Here is a 19,400-nt window from a genome sequence, read left to right on the forward strand (position 1 = left end):
AAATAAGACACAAATAAATGGAAAGATATCCAGTGTTCATGGAACAGAAGAATTAATATTGTTTAAGTGTCCATACTACCCAAGGCCATCTATAGATTCAATACAATCCCTATCAAAATTCCAATGACATTTTCCACAGGAATAGAAAAAAACAATTCTAAAATTTGTATGGAACTACAAAGGACTCTTAATAGCCAAAGCAATCTTAAGAAAGAAGGACAAAGCTGGAGGCATCAAACTTCCTGATTTCAAACCTTACTGCCAAGCTATAGCATTCAAAACAGTGTGTTACTGACATAAAAAAGACACCTAGACTAATGGGATAGAATTGAGAGCCCAGAAATAAACCCACTCCTATATAGTCAACTAATATTTGACAGGGGAGCCAAAAAGACTAATGGAGAAATGATAGTCTCTTCAATAAATGGTGCTGGGAAAACTGGACAACCACCAGCAGAAGAATGAAAATGGACCCCTGTATTACACCACTCACAAAAAATTAACTCAAAATGGATTAAAGCCTTAAATGTAAGACCCAAAACTATAAAACTATTAAAAGAAAACATAGGAGAAAATTTCCTTGACACTGTTATTGACAAAGATGTTTTTTGGATATGACACCAAAAGAGCAAGCAACAAAAGCAAAAATAAACAAACTAAAAAGCTTCTACACAGAAAAAGAGTCAGCAAAATAAAAAGGCAACTTATGGAAGAAAATATTTGCAAACCATCTAACTATTAAGGGGTTAATAGCCAAAATACATAAGGAACTCATACAAGTTAACAGCAAACATACAAATAATCCAATTTTAAGACTTGAATGGATATTGAATAGACGTTTTTCCAAAGAAGACATACAAATGGCCAAGAAGTGCATGAAAAGTTGCTCAACATCACAGTAGAGAAATGCAAATCAAAACCGCAGTGAGATATTACCTCATACCTATTAGAATGGCTATTATAAAACAAACAAAGAAACAGTAAGTGTTGGCAAGGATGTAGAGAAAAGAGAGCCTTTTGCACTGCTGGTGGGAATGTAAACTGGTGCAGCCACTATGGAAAACAGAATGGAGGTTCCTCAAAAAATTAAAAATAGGGCTTCCCTGGTGGCTCAGTGGTTGGGAATCTGCCTGCCAATGCCGGGGGCACAGGTTCAAGCCCTGGTCCAGGAAGATCCCATATGCCATGGAGCAACTAAGCCCGTGTGCCACAACTACTGAGCCTGTGCTCTAGAGCCCACGAGCCACAACTGCTGAGCCCCATGCCACAACTACTGAAGCTTGCGTGGCTAGAGACCGTGCTCTGTAACAAGAGAAGCCACCACAATGAGAAGCCCGCGCACCGCAACGAAGAGTAGCCCCCGCTCGCAGCAACCAGAGAAAAGGCCGCGCACAGCAACGAAGACCCAATGCAGCCAAAAACAATAAATAAATAAAATTTTAAAAAATTAAAAATAAACTACCATATGATCCAGCAATCCCATTTCTGGGTACATATCCAAAGGAAACGAGATCACTATCTCAAAGAGATATCTGCTCCCCTATGCCCACTGCAGAATTAATGACAATAGCCAAGACATGGAAACAACCTGAGTCCATTAACAGATGAATGGATAAAAAAAATGTGGCGTATATAAATAGTGGGGTATCATTTGGCCATAAAAAAGGAAATCTTGCCTTTTGCAACAACATGGATGGACCTGGAGGGCATTATGCTGAGTGAAATAAGTTAGACAGACAAAGACAAAGACTATGTTCTCACTTACATGTGGAATCTTAAAAAGCTGAACTTACAGAACGAGAGAGTAGAACAGTAGTTGCCAGTGGCAGGGGGAGGAATGGAGAAATGTTGGTCAAAGGGTACAAACTCTTAGCCATAAGATAAATAAGATCTGGATATCTAATGTACAGAGCATGGTAACTATAATTAACAATACTAAATTATATACTTGAAATTTGTTAAGGGAGTAAATCTTAAATGTTATCACTACATGCACACACACACAGACACACAATCACAACTGTGTGATTGGATGAAGGTGTTAACTAACCTTATTGTGGTAATCATTTTGCAATATATACATGTATCTATATATGTATCAATCATCACACTGTACAACTGAAACTTAGATATGTCAATAATATCTCAATAAAGCTGGGGGGTGGAGAGAAGCTGGGCTTTTACTTTTAACAATCAATTCTTCCTGCTTTATTCTAGCTGAATCATAACAATGCAGTATAACCTTTTCAGAAGACTTTAACCTCATATATTTACTTATGGAATAACTTGTTCAGAACTCAGTATGGGGATGCAGACGAAGTTGAAAACTGTGAAGCAGAAGACCATTTCTAATGGTACCACTGAGCTTCAGTAATAACTCGCAGAGACTATAAATATAATTAAGCAATAAAGGCTGAAAAGCAAATGATGGAAACAAATACAATGGAAATATACTTTCAATAAACAACTGTGGAAGAAAAAACTACTTTAGGAGCCCTTCACTATACTATTGCTAAATTAATTGTCTTCGGTTTCACATCAATGAAGACATAATCCACTCTACACAGTAGACAAGTTTTTCTTTATTTCATAAAGAAATGGTTAACTATATTAACAGTTTAAAAATAAATTTAAAATAATGCAAAGTACCCCAAAAGTATGTAATACCAATAGCTACAGCACTCTGGGTCCTCTTCTAGTCCCATGACTCAAGTCCTTATTGCTCTATGCTATTTATGTTCTACTTTTTACTTTGAACATTATAGCTGATAGAAAGTTATTAGGCTACTTGGAAAATTCTATTTACCTGGCCTGCATATTGGTCACATCATCAGTGGTATAATATTTTATCACGATGTTCTGCTATAATTTGCTTGCTTATTTTTCAATTATCGATATTTGGGTTGTCCCTGTGTTGGTTTGCTTGTTTGGGCCATGATAAATAGAGAAGCTATTAATGTCCCTTTACAAATAAGGATTAATATTTTCTCTCCTGATTTATTACCTTCAGGCATATTTTCCTATATACTTAATGCTACGTTCCTCTCCAGGAAAATTAGTAATTTACAATGCCAATAGCGGGTATGTTGGTATTTCAACAGTTCTTCCTATTTTGAATTTATTTTTACCTAATTTTGCTAGATTGTTAAATTGAAAACTGTGAAACTGTTACAACTCTGTATATAGATTGAATGTAGATTTCATTTTTGTAGTTCAAAACTAAAAAATAAGAATATTTCCTTAAAATCCTAATAAAGATGATTTTTATAGTGAGAATAATTAAAATTTATCCATTCAAAATTTCAAATATCAGATATTTAAAAGGAGGAAATACTTGTATTTGTACTATTTTAGATGAAAATTTTGGGCTATTTAAAAAAAAAGAATAACTTAAGTACTACTGATTCTGTTTTTACCCTATGGAAAATTATATAAACATTTAAGAGACTGATAAGAGGAAAATTCAGCTCAAACATACCTAAAGTAAAAATTGCTGGACAGGTCCACATTTTGAAATATTCGTAGATACCTAAAAAAAAAAAATGATGACTATAGTTAACAACCTGATGACTATAGTTACCACTGCTATATGATATACATGAAAATTAAGAGAGTAGATCCTGAGTCCTCATAACAAGGAAAGAAATTTTCTTCTTTTTTTTCTTTTCCTTTTTATTGTATCTATATGAGATGACAGATGCTAACTAAACCTACTGCGGTAATCATTTCACAATATCTAAGTCAAACCATTATGCTGAACACCTTAAACTAACACAGTGATGTATGTCAATTTTACCTCAATAAAACTGGGGAAAAAAATGATCAAAAAACCCCAAAGCATACTGCATTCACACAACACCATTATTTGTTCATAGCTTAACATATACATATATATATACATTTATATTTATAAATACACTCATTGAAACTGAGAAATTCAATCCATAACTGGAGAAGAGATTTCATCTGGAGCAATTTCTAAGTATCCTGATCATCACTTGAGACCCTTAACTTTAGTTTGACCATTTCCTCATCACTGATTATGCCAGAGAGGGAAAGTCATGCCCTTACATACATAGGGCGCTTAGACTTTGGGCCAGACAGAAGTAAATACTGTTCTTGTTTTCACAATATGGAGAGGTTGGAGAGAGTGGAGGAACAAAAACAAGCACAAATGTTTGTGGGTCACCATAATTTTAAGCTGAAAAGTTTTTTTTAACTGAAAAAAAAAGTGCAGAATAAAATGTCCATGTATCTACCACTCAGGATTAATAAATGTTAACACTTTTTCATATTCATTTCAACCTTTTAAAGACACTGATAACAAATGGGTATTGAATTTGTCATATATATATATATGAAAAAAATATATATAAATACACACACACACACACACACACACACACATATTTTTTGGCCACGCCGTGCGACTTGCAGGATCTTAGTTCCCCAACCAGGGATCGAACCTGTGCCCTCGGCAGTGAAAGCGTGGAGTCCTAACCACTGGACAGCCAGGGAATTCCCTCAAATATATTTTCTACATATATTAAGATAATCATAATTTTTCCCAACAATATTTTAACATGGTGAACTGCTCTAGCAAACTTTATAATGTTGATACAACCATACATTAAAGGGGTAACCTCTACTTATCATTTTGTATGAAATGTTTTACAGTACTTTATTTCCTAATATCATACCAAACATTTTTACTTAAATGCATTATTGAATTACATAGTTTTGTAAGTATGGTAAAAGTTTACCTATCCAGTAATAGTATAAGTCCACCTATAACAAGCTATTAATATAATTGTATCTTATTCTGGATTATTCCATTTACTACACAATATTAATCACAAGATAAGTTCACTCTTTAAAGATAGTCATATCACTATATAGAAGAACGTAATTTGTTTTACTATTGTCAGCTAAAGAATCATAAAGATGAGGCTTATAAATAATATAAACCTCTTCAATTTTTCCCCATCCCTTGGATTTATATGCACTGGCCTATCTGATTCACTTTTTTAAATTAATTTATTTTTTTTTTTTTTTTTTTTTTTTTTTTTTGCATTACGCGGGCCTCTCACTGTTGTGGCCTCTCCCGTTGCGGAGCACAGGCTCTGGACGCGCAGGCCCAGCGGCCATGGCTCACGGGCCCAGCCGCTCCGCGGCATGTGGGATCCTCCCGGACCGGGGCACGAACCCGCGTCCCCTGCATCGGCAGGCGGACTCTCAACCACTGCGCCACCAGGGAGGCCCCTTAATTTATTTTTTATTGAAGTATTGTTGATTTACAATGTTTCAAGTGTACAGCAAAGTGATTCAGTTATATATATACACACACACATATATATACATATATACTCTTTCAGATTCTTTTCCATTATAGGTTACTACAAGATATTGAATATAGTTCCCTGTGCTATACAGTAGGTCCTTGTTTTTTATCTATTTTATATATAGTAGTGTGTATCTGTTAATCCCGAATTCATAATTTATCGCCCCCCCTTCCCCTCTGGTAACCATAAATTTGTTTCCCTTCCCCTCTGGCAACCATAAATTTGTTTCTTATGTCTGTGAGTCTATTTCTGTCTTGTAAATAAGTCCATTTGTATCATTTTTTTTGGATTCCTCTCTGATTCACTTTTATTCAATATACTATGCCTGCCTATAAGCTACAAGAGACATAATTTTTTTCAGTTAGTGTAAGACAAAAGTCCACTCTACCCGGTTAACTCTACTTACCCTCGTGTAAACAACTTATTTTTTAAATACTCCACTTCCAAATACCACAGACATATACATATATATGTCACAAAGGTCCAGAAAACCACTATCTAAGAGGGTCTTAAACAAGAGAGCCACACCACCTTTAAATCCCGGTTCATGTATCTAGAACAACACTATGAAAGTACTGAGTGTAATTAAAATCTAAACTGTTACCTTCCCTAAAAACTTATAAGCATGCCTAACTTTGTTCCATTTTAACCTTTATAATATTAAAATAAACCAATTCTAGTCTTTTCTCTATCATTTTATTAATTTATTAATAGCCTTTCCCCACATGCCCAAGGTTCCAGTAATTTCCCCCCAAAACTTTTTAAAGGTTTCAAATCCATAGAAAAATTGGGGGAAAAAATAGTGTAATAAACAGCAGGATATCCTTCACCTAAATTCACTGTTGAACATTTCTCGTTATACATTTATACAAACATACATTCTCTCCTTAAATACACATGTACATTTTATTTTTCTAAACCATTTACAGTAAGTAGCAGACATGATGAAACCTCAGTCTTAAGTATTTTATTATATATCTATTATGAACAAGGACAATCTCCTGAGTAACCACAATATCATTATACACCCAAAATTTAATACTGATCCAATATCCCCTAGTATATAGTCCATATACAAATTGTTCCAGTAGAGTCCCTTATAGCTCTGTGTGTGTGCGCACGCGTACATGAGCATGCACGCATGTTTTAATCCAGGATCTAACAGAAATTCAAGTGTTGCACTTGTCATGTCTATTCTAAACTCTAGAACAACTCTCTGGCTCTTCCTGTGTTGCACGACATTGACATTTTTGAAGGGTCCAGGCCAGTGTCTTACAGAAAGTCCCACAATATGGATTTATCTGATTATTTCCTCATGCTTAGATTCAAGTTAAATATTTTTAGTAAGAAAACTACACAGGTAGTGGGTGTCCTTCCCATTGCTTCACGTTAAGAGGCAAATAATGTCAGTTTTGTCTCATTATTGGTGATGCTAAGTTTGATCATTTGGTAAGTATGTTTGTCATTTTTTTCTCTTTGTAAATAATAAAGATAGTTATGGAGTATGGTATGTTGAGACTGAGTGAATATCTGTTCCTCAATAATAACCTCTCACCTAATGGTTTTAGGAGCCCTTGTTGATTCTTGCCCAAATCAATTGTTTTAACGGAGGGTTTTTAATAGCCCTTGAACAAAAGCTGTAGCATTCTGAGCCAGTATTTTACATTTTAACATAACATTTATAATCTTTTGACTACGTTTTATTTTCTAATTGGTCTACCAGGTAAAAAAAAATAGCAGTTACCACCAGTACATACCTAGCTTCATCAGGATGAGTAATCCGTACAGAATCATTGGGTATATAGATCATATTTGTATCTTCAATCTTATATATTGCATGACCTCCAATATCTGCCATCTTCCTCCTTTTGGTTATTAACACAATATAATAGCCTTCTAAAAACCTGACAAAACCTACACAACAAAAAAAGAAAGATAAATACATTTCCTAAACTTAGTAATGCTTTTAGATACATGTTTAAAGGGCAAAAGACTTTTGATACATTTCCTACTTTATTATTTCTATGATTTACAGCCATACAAATTTTCGGTTGTCTTAGAATTATTCTCTAGAAATATTTATCTCACTTAAAAATATTGCTCTAAACAACTTGATTAAAGAAAGACCATATGTATTAATGTTCAGCAGCACTAAGTTTTCAGCAACACACTAGTAACCACACAGTCTTGGTTAAAAATGTTCTGGCTCCCAGAACTTTTGCTTTGGGAGTTAAAACTAACTCTCTTGTTGGCTGGGGGGAGAGGGAGGGGAACACTTCTGAACCGGTTACGTGAGGAGCTCAGCAGAGCCTCTCCCCAGTGAAACAACCACAACTGGTAAAAATTATAAAAACAAAACAAAACATTGAAAGTTTCTGGAAATTCTAATGGCATACAGCAAATGGAGAAACATTTATTCAAGAAACTCTACTAGATCTTAGAAAGAACAGCAAGTCTGTGACATACGAACCATAATTTGTTTCCCTTCTACACCCTTCTCCCAATTCAGTGGGACAGAATATCTACTCCCGGCAGGTGTCGCCAAAAAAGACAGTACCGCTTCCTTCCTCCCCAGCTCTCAGTCTAGAGCCTTGGTTTCTGCTCAGGAGGTGCAGGGCACCAGCATTTCCCATTCCTTCCAGCTCTGTGCTGCAGATGTTCTATTCCAGGCAAGCACATCTGAAACTGGGGGCTCCTTTCTTCTAACCAGTCCTACTTGTAGAGTGGAGTCTTTACCCCAGCACAAATACTGGATCCCATCACCCCCACTCACTGACAGGGTGAGTCAGGTACGGTCACTTACAGCTGACTGCCCATCAGAAACAGTAGAGGCCAGAAGGCTGTGGGATAACATATTCAAAGCACTGAAAGAAAAACTCAGCCAAGGATCTTATATACAGCATAACCATTTTTCAAAACTAACTTTCTTATGTGCATGTGTGGGTGTACTCACTCGCTCTCTTTTTCTCTCTCTCTCTGAGTGTTACACTCTATAAAGCCTGAGCTAGGATCTTGGTGCTATAAATGGTTGCTCTAGAATTGGCAAATACCCATTGTCTGTGTCTTGTTATTCTTAACTGACAAAAAAGAAAATTAGTAATTGAACATATTAACATAAAAGAGCCAAAATATATAAAAGACACCTCAGGGATTTTATGAACCTGGCTACTTCTATTAAAACTATGAAAAATACTTATATTTGAGAGATCCACAAAGCACATTTTTAAAAAATGTTCGTTTATGCTCCTCCCCACCTCCCCTTGGAGACTAGCTAAAAATTCCCTGACTAAAGCTAAAGGATTTAAGATAGGAGAAAAAGCTAATGTCAATCTCATTAAAAGCAAGTTAGGAAGCAGTTATCCTTTTAGAAGGCTAAAACCTACAAAGTTAAGGGTCTTGGGAGCAGCATAAAAACACCCAAAAGGGGTTCTCTGGTGGCGCAGTGGTTGAGAGTCCGCCTGCCGATGCAGGGGACACGGGTTCGTGCCCCGGTCTGGGAAGATCCCACATGCCGCAGAGGGGCTGGGCCCGTGAGCCATGGCCGCTGAGCCTGTGCATCCGGAGCCTGTGCTCTGCAACGGGAGAGGCCACAACAGTGAGAGGCCTGCGTACCGCCAAAAAAAAAAAAAAAAAAAAAAAAAAAAAAAAAAAGCCTTCAGGGAGAACAGCACTCTGGTAGAGAATTATCAAAAACCACAAGGGGGCTTCTCTGGTGGCGCAGTGGTTGAAAGCCCGCCTGCCGATGCAGGGGACACGGGTTCGTGCCCCAGTCCGGGAAGATCCCACATGCCGCGGAGCGGCTGGGCCCGTGAGCCATGGCCGCTGAGCCTGCGCGTCCGGAGCCTGTGCTCTGCAACGGGAGAGGCCACAACAGTGAGAGGCCCGCATACCGCAAAAAAAAAAAAAAAAAAAAAAAAAACCACAAGGGACCAAAGTGACTCTCTAACACCAAATCTACTGTTCCCTTACTAGTCTGAGGCTCACACTTTATTGTTGTTTTCCCTGTACCTTGGATCTGCAATTTATTTCTAAGGGTGTTGCTTTAAAGAATAACTGAGTCCATCACTTAGTCTGCTATAATGACACATTGTAGTAGCAGCTTACAAGAGTATCTTCTGACAGGTGACACAGGCAGGAAAAGGACATATATCAAAAGGGGCTGGACGGTCACAGAGCTGAGAGTAGTAAGGACTACAGGCCACCAGCCACCGACTCCATCCGAGTGCCCCAGGACCAGATAAGACAACTACGTGAGGGATGCTCAAGATCCCATCCAGTGGTCTCCCAAGCCTCCTGCTGGCTGCCAAATAACAATGGAGCAGGTCAGAAATGGGCAAGGTAGCTACAGGACAGGATCAATCCATGTCTGGGGACCAGTAATGGTCCCTGAGCTTTCGGTACCAGCCCACGAAAAGACAAGTAAACAAACTGAAAGTAAGGGTTTAGAAACATCTGAGTTCATGATCAACGAACTTGCCTTGAACAGGCAGAACTAGTTTGGGTATTACTGAACTTATGTGATGAGTCACACGTGGCCCAAGCTGAAGACAAGCTATGCACAGTAGGATCCTGTGTTGGTCTGTGACACATTTCTGGAAAAAAAATTGGTCCTTTACTACAGATAGTTGAGAAGCACTGCTCTAGATTCTTATAGATTGTGAATTAAATTAACCACGATAACAGTCCAAAACATCCCAGCCAAAGTACTATTCACAAATTAGGCATGCTGAAAAAGTTGAGAGAAAATATTTCAGTCACAGAAGACAACCACTCTAGTCCTTTCACACATGTATTATTTTGACAACCAGACTATACATTTTTCAAAGATAAGCATTTTGTGTTTTGCTATTTCAGTAGCCCTCATTATTTCTAAGGCAGCACTAGACAAATCATAGCCTTTTATTTACTCCTTATTTACTCTTAAAGATTCTAAGCTTTATTTACATGGTTGAACTAGAATACATAAAGTGCACTGCCCTGAAAATAACAAATGCTTACTTAGTACATTACTGTGTCACTTTACTGGTAGGTTAGTCTTTTAGTGACTTCACCATCCAATGACAGTCTCAAAGAGGCCTCAAATTGCGAGAGAAACTGCTACCACAATACCTAAGAATGCCACCTAAGGGAAACATGGAGACACCTTCAGCCCTTACCCAAAGTTTATTAACTAATACTTGTGTATAAAATGAGTATCTGGTTATAAACTTGGTCATCAATTGATTAAAACAAAGCTTTGGTTTTACAAGCTTAGTTATCAACAGATTTAAAATGAGGCAAGGATGAATTGGGAGATTGGGATTGACATATGTACACTAATATGTATAAAATAGATAACTAATAAGAACCTGCTGCATAAAAATAGATAAAATAAAATTCAAAATAAAATAAAATAAAATGAGGCAAGGAATATTGCTAAAAGCAAACATGCCCAGAACAATGAAGAATGATGAAAGTACCATTACAACAACACAGTACAGCATCTAGAGGCCACTTAGTATAAAGGCAAACTGCCCAACACAACTCCAGAACACCCAAGGGCAGCTATTTTTAAACATAGTTCAATAACTGATCTTCAATTCGTTATACTTAATCATCAAGGAAGGTTCAATTTTGAATAATTAACCCTGGCTAATGAGGCATTCAATATTACATACACTTTAGGAAATTTCCATTTTAAAAAGCTGTAATAAAGTATCAGCATTTAAAGGAATGAATTTAACCTATTAAGTAACTAATTAAGCCTACTGAATTTGAGACACATTTTACTTACAAGTTTTTTTTCTTTAACATATAAGTAACACTTAAAGTGGAATTTAACACATATAGAATATATGGAATTTAAACACATGAACGCACATGACATACACCGACATGCACATGCCCACAAACAGGTACCCATTAAACATGAAACCTCAAGGGATTTGTCAAGACTGAGCAGAATGTACAGAGAAGGGGCCAGTCCCATGGAGAGGAAACCAATCACACCTACCACTCTCAACTTTCCCTGGCAGCCACCTAAGGCACAAAATGCACCTAAATGGATTACACATGAAGGGCTATGAGAGCACACCGAGAAAAATGAACTTCAAATACGGCAGAACATGCATAATCAAAGTCTCAACAAATATAGGGTCACCAAATAGAAAGTACTAATCAGAAAAATTAACATAAGAGAATATGAAACTATATAGCATAGTTCAGACCATATTAATTTTGTTAACATCTATAGACAGCAATCACTCAGTCAATATTGCATAAAGTCCAGTAGGTTTAAGAAACAGAGAGATAATTTTGTAAGTGTTAAAAAAAAAAAAAAAAAGACTCAAAATAAGGCTCTGCCAACAGGGAAGCTGAGATACAACTGCCCTCTGGCTTGGCTTCCAAGGTCCCAGTGACCTGGCCTCACCCAACTACTTGCCAGCATCCCAGGACCCATGGGCATCTTCATGCCGGCACCTCTGCTGTTGCCCCTACTGGAGCTCTCTCCTCCCTTCCCCACATCCATCCAAATCTTGCCTCTCCTCCAGGGTCCAGCCTGAGTCTCATCATCTTCAGGAAATCTTTCCTTGTCATTCCAGGTCCAAGAAGTCTACCTCTTATGTAATCTCCAATACCATTTACCTTTGACTACACAGCTGGGCTCTTAATTCCAATCCTGGAGTTGTTTTCATATGCACTGGGTTTTGTCCCCCATCCTAGTCCAAACATCTTAAGACTCCCCGGGACAAACCCATGGTAGAGCAAAGACAGGTTTACTGACCCACTAAGGACAACACACCAGAAGAACTGCGGGGAATCTCACAAATGCCCCACAAGCCAGACCACAGACTACTTAAAGGCCAAGGCCATTTCTATACTTGTTCATGAATAAATAAAGGCATTATTATAGGATTTGGGGACACGATTAGGTAGAATTTAAACAAAGAGACTTATACCAAAGCAAGACTGTATGTAAAGAGATAAACATCAAGTCTAGATTGTGAAGCGGACTCGTGGTCTCATTTCTTTGAAAGCAATAAAGTTAGCAGAGATGTAGACTGTTGTGTCCAGAAACCCCTTATCTGAAACTCTGCATGAGTTGTCCATCGAGGCTGCTTCTCTGTGTCAAAATGACTTAGCTCTTCCAGGCAAGAGAGACATGTTTTCTCTTACTGACACAATTGTAAAGAGCAAAGTTTCTCATAGTCTGTGATTTTAGAGAACAAAGTTCCTCAGTGAGTAAGAAAGCAACTACCATTCAGAGAAAGGGGTTATGACACTTTACACTAGCACATCCTTGGGAGAAATTCCTCTTAATTTAAAAGCTGGTTTTACCTGTATCTGTTTTTCCAGCTGATGTTTACAGTCCAAGCCAATTTTTACTTTTTCATTCCTTGACAAGACAGACTCCTTAAAGGTCCAAACCACCATTACATTTGTTCCTATCCTACATGAAACTGAACACAGTCCTAAGCACATAGCAGATGCTATATAAGGGCTGTTTGATACTTGGCTGATAGATAATTCAGTGTTAAACAACCAAAGCCACAGAGGATGGGTCATATTTATAAACCTATATAAATATAAGCCTTGCAAACTATCTTCAAGGAGTCTATGTAGGAAAAAAAAAAAAAAAGAGGTAGTAAGAGGGATGCATGTTTCTTACCTACAACACCAAAAGCTGAAACAGCTCGAAATAAGCCAGATGATCCTTTCTGTCCCATCTTTGTCCTATTTCCTAGATCCAAGCGGCCAAGAAGTTCACGCACTTCTTGCTGAGTATATACATGCTAGAAATAAGCAAATTTAATCTGTAAGGTTGTGCTCGCTTTTTAGGTTCATTATTTATTTACCCCTGAAAATTACAAGTTGCCTACAACTTTACATCATTAGTTATTTCAGAGAAGTATATAAAATAGTGCATGACTAAGCTACAATTTAAAAAAGCCAACAAACTATTATTTTTTTAACATCTTTATTGGAGTATAATTGCTTTACAATGGTGTGTTAGTTTCTGCTTTATAACAAAGTGAATCAGCTATACATATACATATATCCCCATATCTCCTCCGTCTTGCGTCTCCATCCCATTCTCCCTGTCCCACCTCTCTAGGTGGTCACAAAGCACCGAGCTGATCTCCCTGTGCTATGCAGCTGCTTCCCACTAGCTATCTGTTTTACATTTGGTAGTGTATATATGTCCATGCCACTCTCTCACTTCATCCCAGCCTACCCTTCCCCCTCCCCGTGTTCTCAAGTCCATTCTCCACCTCTGCGTCTTTATTCCTGTCCCGCCCCTAGGTTCTTCAGAACCATTTTTTTCTTTTTTTTTAGATTCCATATACATATGTGTTAGCATACGGTATTTGTTTTTCTCTTTCTGACTGACTTCACTCTGTATGACAGTCTCTAGGTCCATCCACCTCACTACAAATAACTCAATTTCGTTTCTTTTTATTAAAGCCAACAAATTCTTTAACGTTAGCAGTTAAGGGTGGTTCCTGGATCCCAGGCTGCTGTACTAAAAAGGTGTATCAAAACCTTATCTTCTGGACAGAGATTCAGAGATTTAACGTATCCACAGACAAGTTTCAAGAAATCTATAAACCCCTTAAAATTGTATGCAAAGTTTTGGTTAAATGTGCATATGTGCATTTTTATGAGAAGGCCCATAGCTTTCCTTAGATTCTCAAAGAGATCCCTGATCAACCACTCCTACCCACAAAGAAAGCCAAGAATCATTACATTATATTAATAAAAACTCCCAGATGGTGCGTGTGTTGGGGATGGGATAGGAACCATGACGCCCAGGAGTACAGGAAGTCACAAAATACAATTTATCTAAAATTATTATAATATAGAAAATAGCTTTGCAAAGAGCTTATGTAAAATGGCTTCCAAACTGTAGCTACTAACATATTTGCAAAACCAGGAATCTACATGGATTCAGAAATATTCACAGACAGGAACCTCAATACAAAGGGTTAGTTAGGTGCTCTCATTTGAGAGTTAAAATTAACTGTTCAATTCCACCTTATTGTATTTCTCTTTTGACTAGAAGCCTTATATTTTTGTGCCACCTGAATTAAGTCTGTATTTCCAACTCTGGATAATATAACATCTGGATAAGAAGAGCTTAACATTTCTCCAGCAAGTGATCAGAAGAGACCCTACCAGTCCTTTGTGACTTCAAGTAGCTTCATATTAAAGCAGAGTAATAAATAATCTCTTTGGTGGATGAAATATTAAGAGTTATATTGAATCCTTAAAATGGCACCCCTTTAAGAAAATATATTCATTATCTTATCCAAAGAATTTGCTTTGTAAAACAAATCAAAATGAGGGACAAAGTGTAATCCTGGCATACTTTCCGACATCAGTAATTTCTAGAAACCAGATAAGAGATTCAAATTCTAGCCAACCATGAAAAATTATAATTTTTAGATGTATGATAAAGAAAAGTATATATCACTAGAAGCTGTAAGGATATTTCATACCCTGTAAACAACAAGTACAAAAGTTTCTGTTTGTATTCAGGTTTTCAAGATACTTACCCTATCATCAATTATTACCAAATCTTTTGGCTCTGTTCTATCAATTTTCAAAACACGATATTTTGTTTCTGCATGATTGCTTCCAACTAGAAAGTATCTCTATAAATAAAAAGAAATGTCATTAGTTTTTTAAGGCAGTTTGCCTTATACACATTTTATAGTCACTTCAGTTTTTTAAATTAAATACAGTAAAGTCAGGTTACATTTTAAAAGAAATATTTCTGTTAAGTATAACTGGCAGATTAAAGAAAGGCTGATTCTAAAAGGTCAACTTTAAAATTGAAATATTCGTAGTGGTGTCATGATAAGCATCAGTCTGATATTTAAAATGTACCCAGTAACCAGGTCAGATGAATTTAATTATATTATACAGAGATTAACCTAACTGATTGGAGACTGATGTTTAAACTTTACCAGGAAGCAGCAGCTCTGGTAAGAATTAGAAAGCTCAACATATAATTAGGAATGCTTAGACAATTATAGCTAATTGATATAAATCAATATCAAATATTGATATTTTAATCAAATCTTTACAAATTTTCTGTAGAAGACTAAAAATGACTTTAATATAACAACTATAAAAATCCACCCCTAAGTCCTATAAAAGATTAAAATGAGTGTACTTTCCCAAATGCTTTTTATAGATAAGCCATAGGAAATAATTAATATTCTTTCTTTTCTGACACACTTCCTTGGAGTGTGTGTAAAAACACAGAAAAATAATCATCCTACATTCAAAGAAAATGCTTTTAAGAAAACCTAAACCAGATGAATAAGTTTTGAATTGTGCTTAAGAAAATAAGTAAAACTCCATTAGGAAAAATAAATTATTTAAAGATATTTTGCTTCAAAAAAGTCCTCTGAAGTGACACTTTTTAAACACTGCAAAAACTGAGAACACATTGCCACCATCAACTAGCATCTAACCATCTCATAGGTCACATAGATACAGATACACAAAACAATTAAATAACAAATAAGATTCTCTAGGTTAATGGCCAAACTGAAGTATGTAGACCACAGGATCTCAGAGCAGGAAAGATTAATGTTGGGTACTACAGATACAGAAAACGTCAGAGGAGTTAAGACTTGAATTAAGCCTCAAAGGATGGGGAAGATTTTTTAAAGTAAGAATTTATAACAGAAGATATGTATAACAGAATATAAGCACTTGATTATATTGTTTTAATGCTAAATCTGTAGAAATAGATGGATTTTTAAATTATTAAGTATATATCTGTTTATAAAGATCTGACCTAGACTTCCAGATTATAAAGAACAAAACTCTATGTTAAAAGATGATGGGGCCTCCCTGGTGGCGCAGTGGTTGAGAGTCAGCCTGCCGATGCAGGGGACACGGGTTCGAGCCCCGGTCCGGGATGGTCCCACATGCCGTGGAGCAGCTGGGCCCGTGAGCCATGGCCGCTGAGCTTTTGCGTCCGGAGCCTGTGCTCCGCAACGGGAGAGGCCACAACAGTGAGAGGCCCGCGTACCGCAAAAAAAAAAAAAAAAAAAAAAAAGATGACGGCTTAGCCCAGACTTAAGGGGAAAGCTAACCAAAATACTGAATCCCTCATCTCCTAGGGAGAGGTAGAGTCTGGATGACGGTACCAATTATCATGAGGTAGAAATAAAGCAACTATAATAAAAATTAGTAAAATAATTTGAGACATCCAGTGACCAGGATGCACTGGGGAAGCAGCTAGAAGGGCAAGGACACAGCGAGAGGGAGTACATCCAACGTTCTCGGGCTGACCTCAGCGAATTCCTCCCCGACAGCCTACCCACCCCTGAGAGGAGAACAGGGTCACCAGCCTAACAAAATCAACCTCAGAAGAATGGTTTGTAAACTATACATGTTTGTTAGCATAAAAGGGAGCCACCTTCTTGAGGAGTTGAGGAAAAATAGTTCCCAGGAAAGGAAATAGCAAGTGCAAAGACCTGAAAGGGGAAGAAGCTTGGCGAGTTTGTTAGAGGAACAAGATTAAAGGAGAAGATGCTCATAAAACACCTAACACAGTGAACAGTGTTCAACACAAAGAAGGCACTCAAGGAGTGTTACTTCCTTTTCTTTGCTTTGTTTTTTAAGATGTCCGCGAGTCTATGCCATTGTATTTGAGAAAAAGATCCCCAAAAAAGAGGAAAAAAGAGATACCCCAGAGGGAAAAAAGCATATGCAAAACCAGAATGGAACCAGAGTGGGAAAATGCACAAATCTATTAGTAATCAGGCTTTGTCCTCAGGAGAGATGAGCATGCAAATTAACAACCATGAACACCGTGCTGTAATAGACGTCTGAACTGGACATGATGACAACACACGAAGGGCACTTCACTCATTTGGGGAGGGTCAGAGCAAGCTAGCCAGAGAGGCTGGTATTGTCCTGATGCTGAGTTTGGCCTTGAAGGACCTGTAGACAGGACCTGATGTACTGAGCCAAGATAGAGCACATGACCCCCACTCCCTCCTGCCTGCCCCCACCAAATAACTTTTGCTTATATCTGAATTTAGCACTTCCTCTGAGCACCTTGTCCAAATTTGTTTGGGGCAGGTCTGCCCCCTTCACCTAAATATAAACAGCTCAGGAGTCTGGGGTTAACCCCCTAACCCCTGTGGTTTTTAATTCTAGTCTAGTAGCACAATCTGGTTCCACAGGCACTGGGTAAATGTTAAGTGAAAGAACAACCACTCATCACGGACTAATCATTTAATCTGCTGGGTAACTTTCTACAACATTTATACTAACCCACCTTGTTTGGTTACCTACACAGAAAGACAGCCCTTTTAAGTCAACCACTCAGTAAAAGGAGGCACACCACAGCTTTAAGAGAGGTAAAACCCCGGAGTGAAATTCCTAGAATTTCAATAGATCCTAGGGAATCTAAAGATGAACTGTAGTAGGACTATGATTTGGCAGCTTGGAATAAAAAGACAGATATAATTCCTGGGATGCGAGTGGGCAAATGCACTACTGGCCTTTGGAGCACACACGGGAGGGCAGATCTACACCCCTTACCCAGACCCTTGCATGAAGCCTACTCCACGAAGCACAGGGGCCAAGGCAAAAATCCAAAGAATTCAGAAGCAGATCAGAGTGGGGAGAAAGAAACGGAAAGCAGTGCAACCATCCACATTCTCTATTTTTTTTTTAAGGAGAAAAAAACAGTTTATTAACACATGCATCGTGCCTACACGTGGGAGAACTCAACAATGAGTAACTCAAAGGGGTGGTCAGAACTTGAGCTTATATATAGCATCTTGACAAGGGACCTCTGGGACAACATTAAATGCACCACATTCTCTATTAAAGTGGTCTAAGAATCTTGAAAATGTTTTGTGCCGAGAGGAGCGACCTCTTGTGGATCCAGTTGAGTGAGAAAGAAAACCAGAGCTCTCAGCTGTGCACAGAATCACTCTCCTGCACTGCCCTCTGGTGGACGGTTCACCATCGACCTTCACACCAAATTTTTAAGAAGTAACTTTTCCAGAAAGGCCTTATTTCTACTTGGTTTTATTTCCATCTTGTTAAATAAATCAGCTCTATAATTATGTATATACTTAGGCTTTATGATATTTAATATTATGCTTCAAAATGAATTTCAGCATTTGGGGGCTTAAAAATTGCCCTGAAATATCTTTTCCTTAAATTCTTCTCCACTGCTGATTTTTTCTAATTTTTTTATTTTGAAGATTTTCAAACCTACAGTAAAATGAACAGAATAGTACAATGAAAACCCATATACCGCTCACCTAGATTCACCAATTGTTAATGTTTTGCTACATTTGTTTTCTCCCTCCTTCCTTCTTGAGATTAAGCTTTTTTTTTCCCTGCTGAACCACGTGAAAAACCCGTTGCAGGTATCATAATACACCATCCCTAAAAACCTCAACTTAGGGGCTTCCCTGGTGGCTCAGTGGTTGAGAGTCTGCCTGCCAATGCAGGGGACACGGGTTCGAGCCCTGGTCTGGGAGGATCCCACATGCCACGGAGCAACTGGGCCCGTGAGCCACAATTACTGAGCCTGCATGTCTGGAGCCTGTGCTCCAGAACGAGAGGCCGCGACAGTGAAAGGCCCGCGCACCGTGATGAAGAGTGGCCCTTGCTCGCCGCAACTGGAGAAAGCCCTCGCACAGAAATGAAGACCCAACACAGCCAAAAATAAATAAATAAATTTAAAAAAAAAAAAGCTGACACAGCCACAGATAAATTAAAAAAAAAACAACTCAACTTGTATTTCCTAAAAACAAGGACATACTCCCACATAATCATAATACCATTGATACAATATTACCTATATACAATCCACCAAATTTCCCCAAATAGCTGGCTTAAAAAACAAAATGGAATTCAATCAAGGATCCTGCATTGCATCTGGTTACCAGGTCTTTTTTTTAAATTTATTTATTTATTTATTTATTTTTGGCTGCATTGGGTCTTTGTTGCTGCACGTGGGCTTTCTCTAGTTGCTGAGAGCAGGGTCTACTCTTCGTTGCGGTACGTGGGCTTCTCATTGCGGTGGCT

At 37.8% G+C, this 19,400-nt stretch overlaps 1 protein-coding gene across 1 annotated transcript in view; it reads right to left on the reverse strand.

The window, feature by feature from the left end:
• Positions 1–19,400, reverse strand: part of FIG4 (FIG4 phosphoinositide 5-phosphatase) — a 138,249-nt gene that overhangs the window by 97,291 nt on the left and 21,558 nt on the right. The window contains exons 2-5 of the mRNA XM_082633553.1: positions 14,879–14,977; positions 12,991–13,114; positions 7,100–7,256; positions 3,479–3,529 (exon numbers count right to left, since the gene is read on the reverse strand). Coding sequence (XP_082489679.1) covers positions 3,479–3,529; positions 7,100–7,256; positions 12,991–13,114; positions 14,879–14,977 — 431 coding nt within the window. The remainder of the gene's footprint in view (positions 1–3,478; positions 3,530–7,099; positions 7,257–12,990; positions 13,115–14,878; positions 14,978–19,400) is intronic.

The sequence above is a fragment of the Mesoplodon mirus genome (genome assembly GCF_964341445.2).
Source record: "Mesoplodon mirus genome assembly, chromosome: 10".
NCBI lineage: Eukaryota > Metazoa > Chordata > Mammalia > Artiodactyla > Ziphiidae > Mesoplodon > Mesoplodon mirus.